Below are 11,839 nucleotides of genomic sequence, written 5' to 3'. Positions count from 1 at the left end.
GTCCGGGAGAGTTGTGATTAAAGTAAATTTACTTCAAAATTGGGATATTTATCATCGTGTGAGAATTTGTGTTTGGACGGGCGCGGTGCAGATTTGATTTGGAGATATTGCTGCTGGATGTCCAGGAGATGCTAATGGCATTCCGCGAGTACTGGAATTCGTATGGTCTGGTGAGTTTGTTCCTCCATATCGTTGTAGTGCCTAAACGTTGACCATGCGCGGAACTACAGCGCATTCGGCCTCTCAGCTACAATGTCAAGCACGCTGGCTGTGGTGCATAACAAGCGAGCACGACATTGAAACTGAGGGGCCAAATGCGCTGTAGTTACGCACATGACGTTGACCAAACGTTTCCTTTGAATTTAACCCTTCCAGCAATAACACCCACATTCCCGTGACACCTGGGTCAGAGAGGAGGTAGAGGTCTCTGCATACCTTTCTTAGGTGTCCAACTAATCTTCCTTTCCCATCCCTCAGCTGTCGCAAAGACGTGGCCAGGGCAGCACTCGACCGTTGGAGGATTGCGTCAATCTTGTCTGAGAGTCGGAGATTAGTCCTTTGGTTCGGACGGGAAGGAGGCAACCCTCATAACAGCGGTCCAGGACTGTAGCACCTACGATTTTGTACGACTTGCTTAATGCTAATGCTAAATTACCAATTTTTAATTTGTTTAAATCGCCACCCCCAAAAGCCATAATTTGAAGAACAAATTTTCAGCATAAAACGCCTTCAGAAGAAATATTTTTTGGCTGCGCCGCTATTTTTTTTAGCAACGACTCAAATTTAACGTACATGACATCATTGCTTACGAAATGTGAGATTCAAATTAAAAAAAAAACCATCATTGATCGTCGAAAATCCCTCCCACAGAAAATATCTGTCTACGTCACTGTACCCAAAAAACTCGGTTTCGTTCATTTAATTCATATTTTTTTCTAAACATTTTCATTGGGCCCCAGATGTTTTTACGGAGGTGAATATATGACGAAGCCACACCTCGAATTTTCAAGAGCACAAATCTGAAGAACCGAGTGTCGGTTTGCGCTGAAAAGTTGATCGATTGGTCACCACCAGCGGGTAACCAATCGATCAACTTTTCAGCTCAAATCGACATTCGGTTCTTCAGATTTGTACTCTTGAAAATTCGAGGTGTGGCTTCGTCATATATTCACCTTAAGAGGAATCCCTGAGAGAAACTGCGATAACATCTGCGATATATAATTTCCTAACAGAAACTCTTATGAGCATTTGCGCAAATGCAGGAGCAACTCCAGGAAAATCCTACGAGGTACTCTGGGGGCAACGCCTGGAAAACTTAGGGAAGAAATTCCGGAAGACAATTAAGCAGGCTCCCCGTGAAAAGTTCTACGAGTCGGAATCCTGGAAGATTTACATGAAAGAATTCCGGAAAGAATTGTTCGGTTCGAATCTTGAAAAAGTGCTGATAGGCATCCGGAAGAATCTCCGAGAAGAGTTTAAAAAGGAGTACCAAGGAAAATTACGTGAAAAATACGGAAGAAATCTTGTGAAAAATTCTGGGAGGCTCTCCAAGAGCTATTTCTAGTTCCACGAAGAAACTCTGCCAGAATTTGTGGACAAATCTTTGTACCTAGCGGAGCTTCTAGACGGATTTTAACTTACAGATTAATCCGCATCCACATGAATATGCTATGCAGCATTTTATCGAAATCGTTGGCTTCCCAGAAACTTCGAAAACTTCTTCAAACAGTGCCAACTCTATGGACTCTACTTCTGAGTAGATTTACAAGCAGTAATGTTCGCCACTTTTTATTCATACGACCCTATGTTTTACTTTTTATCGGAGGAAAAAAAATCCAGAGTATTCATAATATTTCCTGAGTATTCCATGTTTTCCTCTGTTCAATAAAATTCCCTGAGGATTGCCTGGTTTTCCCATTTTTTTCCAGAGTGTAGATACGCTGAGTTTCATCTGAAGCCCGTAGTATACTTATAGGTACGACTACCACTGATGGCACCATTTCAAGGTAGGCTTGGTTTCACCAGCCGCTTCAGGTTTTAGGAAGGTTTACTGTCTATAATCGCATATCAGTCACATCTTGCAGGGTTTCCTGTTCATGTGGGGCAGTTATACGATCACAGGCGGTGTACATGTACACCTCTGCCATCGTTCCAAATGTTCTGGCAATAATGTCCATGTCGACAGCAAAGCACACAAATTGACCGGATATCTTACAAAACTTAATCCGGTTGTTCAGTTCGGCTCGTCGCATTACACTTATGAGAAAAGAGTCCGTTGCCTTGTCGAAGTCCGAGATCCGAATGAAGTGAATTCACCCAAAACACTTACGCAGTTTTATATACCGTGCAGCCAGCCAGCTTCCCAGGAAAGCTGTTTTCGTATAGAAAGCATAAAGCATCTGAGAAATGTCCATTATGATACGTGTGACCAGGTGCAATGGTACGTGTAGCGACAATTATTAAGCACAATTAATAGAGTGTAGGTTAATGAATTTCTTTTCCGTTCCAGCGTCAAGTGAAAGTCGAACTGTTCTAAGTTTTCTCTTACACCTTTAATACTGCGCAAACAGTATTCTTTTTATTGTTTTTCATTATGTTTACTTTCTTACAATTTACAGATGTGTGTTGTTGGTTTTACTTATTCTGTTTAATCGGATTGTGGATAGAGATAAATTCTTACTCAGTTTGTTTAAATTGCATAATAAAATATACATACGACGACGACGCGCGCGCTAATCTCTACTTGTTTGGATGGGGGTAATAGTTGCTGTCGTTTCAATTTAGTATAAATAAAATGTGGTCCATAGCAAACAACACGGAAGCGCTAAATAAAAAAGTGACAAAACAGCCGATTTGAACAAAGGGTTTTTCTCTGTGTGGAGCAAATATCTATATTAGTTGGACAAGATATCAAAGCGGATTGAGACCAATAAGGAAAAATATCGATCTTAATAAGTTATTTTAGACCAACAGTATCATCTATATGTGTATGCATACTATTGATAGAAAAGCCTAAGCTTCTGTTTCAAATAATAATTTAACTTACCGAGAAGCTTAAATGTTACAGCGACCGTCTTTGATCGACCAAACGATAAAGGGTTGAGTCCGGGAGGGGCGCAACGATTGAACATCGCAATTGCCTCTGTAGAAGACTGTTACGACTTTTACCTAATAAATGGGACTTACATGCGACAAATTAGTTAGCCGACGCTTAACAGATCTTCAAACTGAAAGGAAAAGTAACATTCTCCTATATTCAGTGATTTTGAATATTATGCTCTTGTTGGCTCTATAGATCTACTTATCAACTTTAAATGTTTGTTTGGGCTTAATCGCTAGTTATCGTTCCTCCTAAACTTTGCAATAGCATGTGCTCTGCTTCTTAATGTTTATCTTCTAAGTAGAGCGAAATTTGCCTGTTGATTTCACACCTCGCTTCAGTGAGTTTTTTTGTCTGTGTGTGTGTATGTATATTACTCACCGAAAATATAGAACAATACGTGACTGTGATTGAACTTGTTTAGGTGCGGCTTATGTTTCCACAAATCTCAAAAGCTAAGGTTCGTCCGTTTTTTTTATTCATATAATGAGAAACATACGCGTTTGAAACAGAAGCACTTGGATTTTTAGAAAAACGTGAAATAATACAATAATCAACTTCAAAGCAGTTTTCCAGGATCCATGCTTATTACCTCGGGTAAATAAAGACGTATAGTTGAAACAGGGATAAGTAAATATGCAGTCTACGTTAAATTGGTTGTAAATTGAATCGTTTATCAGTAAAAAATATTGTTATCAAAACTTCAATAATTCTCTGATGAATCAGCCCCGGTCTGAAAATTTCGTTAATAAAGAGTTATATGTATTGTGTTCAATTACCATTCTTTAAACGATAATTTCAAATCTTTTTAGTCGTAACACCTCCTTTTTCCACACTTGAATCATGTTTAATGATTAAGATTAATCAAAAATCATTGTTCAAATTCACACATTTTTATTACATATTGATTACATTAATCGTAATTACGTAACTTTCTCAATTTAATTCTTAAAGTATGTGACATCTTAAACATTAATGATTAATCATGATCAACTTTAGAAATAAAGCAATAGTTGGATTCTAATCTGTTCTCAATTTTTCTGTAATTAATTTCAAATCGAGTTTTCAATGCAAATTTAGGTGTTTATAAATCTAAGCCACAGCCGAAAGTTTCAAGAGCACGAGCTGAAGGAACCAAACAACATAGTTCCGTTTTGGAAACTTGTTCGTTTAACACTAAAAGGGATACCTGGGGTCCATTGAACCCCAAGCGCCTTTCAGAGCTCGTCTTTGATGGAACACACTCAGCGAGGTGACGAAACTGAGGCCATGAAGGTATCCCTTTTAGGGTTAATCAGTTCCAGCGGGTTGGCAATCGATAAATGTTCAGCTCAGAGCGATGTTTGGTTCATTCGGCTTGTGTTCTTTAATATTTCAGGTGTGGCTTCGATATGTATAACTTTAACAACGACAAAAACTAAATAATTCCTTTTTACTTTTATTGCAGGTGATGCTGGGTATCCTTTGCGACCGTATTTGATCACACCATTCCGCACGTCTGGCAGTGTCCCAAGTTCTTCGCGACAAACAAAATTTAATCAAATCCATTCTAAAACAAGAAACATTATAGAAAGAACTATAGGAGTAATGAAAAATGTGTTCAGATGTATTTTGGCAGCACGTCAGTTGCATTACAAGACAGAAAAGGCAGCAAAAATAGTGAATGTTATTTGCGCTTTGCACAATTTGCGAAAACGATTCAATGTACCAGAAGATGATATACAGTGGGAGCAAATTGATGATGAAAATGATGATCCTCTAAATGAAGATGACCTTGACACAACAGCTAATGAAATCCGACAAGAAATCATGTATTCTATTACATAAAATTGTTCTGTCAAGTACATGAACATTAATTATGAAAAATAAACTCACTACTTGCAAGATTGTGTGTAATGCAATACTTATTAATTCATCTACTGACCATTAGGCCTTCTTTGTACAATGTAGGGTGGGGCGGGGCAAGATGGGTCAGTGCCATTTTCGGACGCATTTCTCATGTTTTGATTATGTTAATAATTTTGTTAGATGACCAGCATGAATATATAAAAGTTTGGGACATTAATTGAAAACATATTCTCTCATTGAAAATAAAAAATAAAATGGTTTTAGCCATTTTTCTTATGCAATACATTCCATATAATCTCCATATAAACGGCCGCGGGGCAAGATGGGTCACCTTCAATTTCGAACGTATTTTAGGAGCATTCAAAAGTTATTTATTTTTTATTACAAGACTATAATGACTTCAATCAAGCGGAATGAACGCCCAAAATTATAACATAAAATTATGATAATTTTTAGTGAAAACATCGATTTTCAAGTCGCCTTAGGATCACTCAAATCGTAAAGTTTTTTTATATTCCAAATAAATACATAAAATGTTTACTAGTAGCTCTTGTTTACTCAATATGGATATGGAGCATATATGAATGCGGGACGAATCTTATATTTTGACGTTTTTCGTTGAGAAAATGTGAATTACTTAAAAGGTGACCCATCTTGCCCCGCACTTTTTTCACGGCGCAAAATCGATCACTTTTTAAAACTGGTTCTTTAACATCATATTTTGTATTTAATGAACTTTTTATCGACTTTTAGTATAGCTAACTAGTGTATTAAAGAGTAGCGGACGAATACAAACCAATACGATTTGTATTTACAAAGTTATGGTGATCCATCCTTAGGTGACTTATCTTGCCTTGCCCCACCCTATATAGTAGATAAAGCCAATCTTCTTCTCTCTGACGTAAACTCCCTACTGAGACAGAGCCTGCTTCTCAGCTTAGTGCTCTATGAGCACTTCCACACACGCTAAAACCGCTCAGCACCTAGAATGTGTAAGACCTACTCATAAGTGCATAATTTCCAAAAATGTGTAACAGTAACAAATTCACGAAAACAGCTCGTACACTCTTCTAAATGCGAAATGTGGATATTTTATGTTTACCATGGTCACTAGTAAACCTAGCTAGATTGCCGTACATTTTTTTTACGAATTTCACGTTTTTGTGGACGTAGGGGCCCTGGTAGGGGCTGATTTTGTAAATGTGCAAGGGTTACATATTTTTGGTGTAGCCTGGAAATTATGCACTTTAGTGCTGAGCGGTTTTAGAGTGCTGTTATTAACTGAGAGCTTTCACGATATATACGCATGCTTTATAAAAAAAATTGTCAAATGATTATTGACCTTTTGCCAAACAACTTTATGCCATGTGGGCTTCCCCCGCTGTAGTCGATTGGGATTTTTTAAACGACCCGTTCGATGATAGTAATTATTGTTTCTCAGATTTATGCTCATTTGGCATTAGGGTCTATTGATACTTAATATTCAAATTATCCTTTTTCACACCTTTTAACAGAGTTAGATTTAATCATTTTACTGGGTAGTTCAAAAAGCAAAAGAATAACATATCCCTTGTTTCCAGGTTTTTCCGTCTTCTTTCAAACGAATATTTTTTTCTCAAACATTTGGAAGTGACCGTTCAAGTTTGTTAGATATCTTATTTTATTGATAAATTTCTTAAAATTGTTTAATGACCTCACAAATTCCACATTTTTAGGATTTTATTCTTTCCAAGTTTGTGTCTACTGTTCTTTCTCTTATTGTTTTTTTTCGCACTGGCACATGCACATTTACTTTTTCCAGGACTCCCATTTTTCTTCATATCTTCCTTTCCGGTTTTGTTTTATTTTTTCTTATTCTCATTTTATTTCTTGCATTCCATTTCAATAAATGTTTCTTTATCCTTCTTTAAAGTATTCTTCTTATCTAGTTACTGTATATTTTTTTCGCTTACTATTACTATTTTGGTTCAACTATTATATCCACATTATTACTCTAAAACTCTTTGTTATCTTCTCATTGTTCTTGTGCCTTAAATTTTTCTTATCTTGTTTTTTTTTTCTCTTTTACCATCGTTCTCTTTCTCTGCCTATCGCTCTCTCTCTATCTCTCTCGTTCACTTGTTTTATCCCCCGATTGCTTCCTTCTTCTGCCTGCGTAGTCTTCTTCTAGTACTTATATTGTCATTCTGATTAACCCTTTCTCTCGAGGAGGTCAAGTTTTTTCTTTTTGTATCTCAATAGTTGCACTTTGTAATCTTGTTTGTCCTTTTGTTTTTGAAGCCAGTACTTTTTTCGCTCGTTGAACTCCTCCTCTCGCAGCTTGTACATTTTTCTTGAATAGCGTGCACACTCTGCTGTGTGCTCTACTATGTTTTTCAAGAGCCTTGTCTGCTCAGTCAACATATCAAAACGTAAATCCTGATCTCTGTTTTCGGTCTTCCTTTTCTGCTGCCGACTGTTCGGTGTGGAATGAGAGCGGATATTGTTGCTTCTTGGGGTTTTCTCAAGTTCTTCAGCCTCTACTTCGAATGTTTCCTCGTCATTAGTCTGTCCTACTTCGTCCACATGCTGTTCCTCTTCTTCGGCAAAGTCCATGTCAGAGCACTGCGATGATCTTGGCGGCGATCGACTCGTCGAGGGTTGATTGCTACCATGTCCATTTGATGATGTTGGTAGTGGTGGCCTGCGGTTAAGACCAAATGCTGTCCCTATAAATAAGTTAGACATAATATTGTTAACTGAGAATAAAATCACAATTTTCTGTTTTTTTTTTCCTTTTTTTTGGAATTTAATAACTTTTGATTCTTTTAACCAATTTTTAAGGTTATCTTATTTCAATTGATGTTGGGAAAATGTTGAATTGCTTGTTTTATTTTTTTTCTGATTTCATACAAGTTATAAAAACTATTATTGATACTTTTAAGTGCGTTTAAGCTACAATACACTTACCGGAATGGTTGACAGTTTTATCCAGTGACATCAGTTTCACCACGGCCTCCTCGGTCGGGGCTAAAACTTTCATGGTGTTCGGCCCACCACCAGTTGCGTTGGCCTCTCGTTTATTGTAAGCCAGTTTTTTTTTTATTTTCAGCTTGTAATCATTCCATACCTACAAAGTAGAAAGTGAATAAATTGTATTGCCAAGAGATTTTTTTTTATATGAGTGCCTTTTGCTAATATGACTAGAGCTTAAAATCATATTCGGATATGTATCGTACTAATTGCACTGAATAGATCTAATGTTGCGACCAAATTCGGTGGATCATCTATGTTACCGCTAAGGGCCAGGATCGCAATCTAGCGGGACAAAATGTATAACTCCAAAACTAAGCATTTCCGGTATATTGTCTCCAGCAATGTTTATTGTTATGATTTTTGTTATTAGTATGGGCTTTCATGCTGGTAGGCGGAACCAAAAATGGGTAGTAATGTTACGATAGACGGGGATACTTTCGAGGTGGTGGAGGAATTCGTCCTCCAACAACTTCGAACAAATCCTAAGTTTGCTGTTATTCCTAATTAGAATCGACCATTCAAACCAAACGCCAGATTTGATTCTTGTTGGTCACGCAACCGCAAACTCCCTTCCCCCCTAGGAGCGTGACGTACTTGGCCTCTTATGTTAGTTATTCCACCCCAACAGAGCAAAATTAACAGTGATTCTAAGAAAGTAAAACATCTTGCTTTCCTATATCAAGGTTGTAGCTTACCCTCTGCCACTGTTTTACGGACCGAGTCGGAGGTCCGCGGCTATTGAGCGCCACGGACAGATTTGCCCACTTTTGCTCGTAGGTATCCGAATTCACTCCGATCGCCTCGCAAAACTTTTGCCCTTTGGCCACTTTTGGGTTCTTCTCCATCCACTGAACCAGATGGTCAAACTGCTTCCGGTTCGTTATTTTGACCCTATAAATGAAAATAGTCGTAAATTAAAACGTTTTCTATAAATTAATAAAAATACTTACCGCTTTACGTCCATTTTTTTATTTTTATATTCAAGCGAACTTGCTGAGCGACTGCTGGCGTGTGCTTGAAACGTACGGACAAGCGTCACAAGCAAACGTAGCAGGTGAAGCAGCGACTTGGATCGCATCGCGGACAACGGCAGACGACAACGAATATGATGTTTAACAACGGTTTTCCCTTGAAACACTAGTTAAAATTGAGAAAACACTTCACTTTTTCATTTGCAACTTCTTCAATTCCACTACATGGGCTTATTATCTACGTTCTACACTTATAATATGAACAACGAATTATGCGAAAAAGGAGCGCGAGTTCTGCAACTGCCAGTAGGACTGAAACGCGTAGAGCGTTCAGTCCTACTGGCAGAGCGTTCTGCAACTGCCAGTAGACTAAACGCGTATGAACTCAGAGAGTCCTGGAGCGAGCCATAGATGAATGCGTGTTTGGATGTGATAAGGCAGTTTGCACTATCGAATCGATAACGATTGAGTGGTGTGTTTGTTTTTTTAAGAACATTAAAAACGTGATGGGGTGTTTACGTTGGCCTTGTGGCTTTGGATCGCCAATCCGGCAACGGCGCGGCGGGTTTTAACGGGTCCGTTCCTATCGGCATAAGGCTATCTGACGTTTAATCACCTTTCTCTTTTTGGCTCCCTTGATAAAGTAGTCTTCGGTATCATTGTGCTTGCCTCAGGATAAAAAAATATATGCAATGGTAATAGGAAAAGTCTTTCAATTGATAGCTAAGAAGATAAGATGTGACGAAAACAATCGTTGATATTCATGAGGCTGCAGAATTGAATCACTCACGTAAGGGATCGTCCATAATTGACGTAGCATTTTAGAGGGGAGTCTCTGAAAATGCTACGAACCGTTGCTGCAAAATTTACCACATAGTCTGTGATATTAGGTTTAAGTGAACTGCAACTATTCAAATACCTTTAACGCTATTATAAAGGTTTTTTTTTTGAACTTTTTCCTTCCCCCTGATTAAATTCATGTAATTGTTCCTTAATCCGCACAAGCTGCAATATTAGAATTATATAGCTGTTGAAAGATAGTCCATAGCTCAGCTCATGAAAACAATTTGTACACTCTTATCCTTGAACTACCGTGTCAGCCCATATACTGTGTGCCTCCTAATACCATGTATTTGACAAAAATTTAAATATTTTACTAAGTGTATTATTTTTTTAACTAAGTAACTAATTCAATCATTAGCATATTAAACCTTCTTAAGTTAGGCGTAATAAATTTGGCACATATTTACAAAAACAAGCAATTAAAAATATTCACAAAATGTGAGTGCGAAGTACCAATACACGGTATTAGGGCATGGTTCCTGTTGCGGGGTGAACTTTCTTTGGCACGAATATACAAAAATTGAAAGCAGCTTTGGTTGTAGCAGCTTCAATGCTGGAAATACATCATTTATTATAATACAAACTAATTAATTAACACTAAAAATTCCCTTACATTTTGCTTTCTTTATTCGCACTACGTCCACCTCTTACCACAACAGTTTACTTTCTGCTTTGGCACTGAACCGTGTTGCCAGTTTCACCAAACTCAAATCTTTCTCAACAGCCTCCCCCGGTGAAACTGGTAGCGGGTCGAATTATTTTATTTCCCTATTTGCCGTGGAATTGCTTTCACATTTTTAGCATGTGTGCTCTCGCTGTTCATAGTCACCGATATATATACACCACTTCGTCGCTTTCGTTTTCGCATTCAATTGTTTATCTCCGCCGGGATCGAACACCACCAGCACCTTTGCCGTTAACACCATCGCCTCGCGTAGTTTGCACCGATTCATATCGGCAGCTACCTGGCACTTGCTGTTATGAAAATAATGTTCAACTTTCGTCGTCACCATGCGACTCCGGGTGCGTTTGGAAGAATTCCACAAGCTAATATTTTTCCTCCATTCACTATTGTTCTGCTCGGTTGCGGTCTGTCGTAATTGAACGTTCGGCTGCCGTATAGAAACCTGCTGTTGACCGTTTGCTTTGAGTCCAGAGGTAATGCAAACAGATGGTGATATGCAAACTTCGTGAATCGAGTGCGGTTCGTTTGTTGAACCCTTTTGAGCATTTTTAGCACCATACTGTTGTTTTACCGCGTTTATCCTGGCAGCAAACTCCAACTGCATTTTCTCCGCAGCTTTTTTGAACGCTTCCTCAATCTCTGCCATATCTCGCTGATACTCTTCTTCGATGCGGCGCTCCTCATCTTCATAATATTTCCGCCAATCTTTGCCATCATCTTCTGGCAATGGCAGTCTATAGTGCTGCAGTCGGTTACGTGCTGCAGACTCCATCTTTTAAGCGGTCCTCAAAATCATTGAAATTTGTTGCGGGGTGAACTTTCTTTGGCACGAATATACAAAAATTGAAAGCAGCTTTGGTTGTAGCAGCTTCAATGCTGGAAATACATCATTTATTATAATACAAACTAATTAATTAACACTAAAAATTCCCTTACATTTTGCTTTCTTTATTCGCACTACGTCCACCTCTTACCACAACAGTTTACTTTCTGCTTTGGCACTGAACCGTGTTGCCAGTTTCACCAAACTCAAATCTTTCTCAACAGTTCCTTTTGTGTTCCAAATACCGTATTTCGGCTAAAACTGAAAATATTATTGATACTTTTTTACTTTATGAATCAATTGTACAAACCTCTAGGCAACGTTTAACGCACAGATTCTTTTAAGTATGAACTTAGTATGATTGATATAGTGATAATTCAAAGGACCACCAATGTACGAGGATCACATACACGGTATTAGGCACAATGCTATGTTTTACCATTTTGTTTTTAACAATGGTTTAAACATTTGGAATATTATTCATTATATTTATTATTCATAATACACAGAATAACCAATAATATAGCGTTTGAAAAATCAAGAAACACGGATAA

At 38.0% G+C, this 11,839-nt stretch overlaps 1 protein-coding gene across 1 annotated transcript; it reads right to left on the bottom strand.

Annotated features, from left to right (window-relative positions):
- Positions 1–6,584: 6,584 nt before the first annotated feature.
- On the bottom strand, positions 6,585–9,307 carry LOC109420971 (uncharacterized). The gene is made up of 4 exons (XM_062849203.1): positions 8,914–9,307; positions 8,659–8,854; positions 7,898–8,057; positions 6,585–7,656 (listed from the first exon to the last, which is right to left on the bottom strand). Exons 1-4 carry the CDS (start codon positions 9,039–9,041, stop codon positions 7,139–7,141), a joined length of 1,002 nt encoding a protein of 333 aa, XP_062705187.1. The 5' UTR covers positions 9,042–9,307; the 3' UTR covers positions 6,585–7,138.
- Between the last annotated feature and the right edge of the window lie 2,532 nt (positions 9,308–11,839).

This window comes from Aedes albopictus, chromosome 2 (genome assembly GCF_035046485.1).
Source record: "Aedes albopictus strain Foshan chromosome 2, AalbF5, whole genome shotgun sequence".
NCBI classification, from domain to species: Eukaryota; Metazoa; Arthropoda; class Insecta; order Diptera; family Culicidae; genus Aedes; species Aedes albopictus.
The sequence above is the reverse complement of the archived record's forward strand: the minus strand, read 5'-3'. Positions and strand labels throughout refer to the sequence as shown.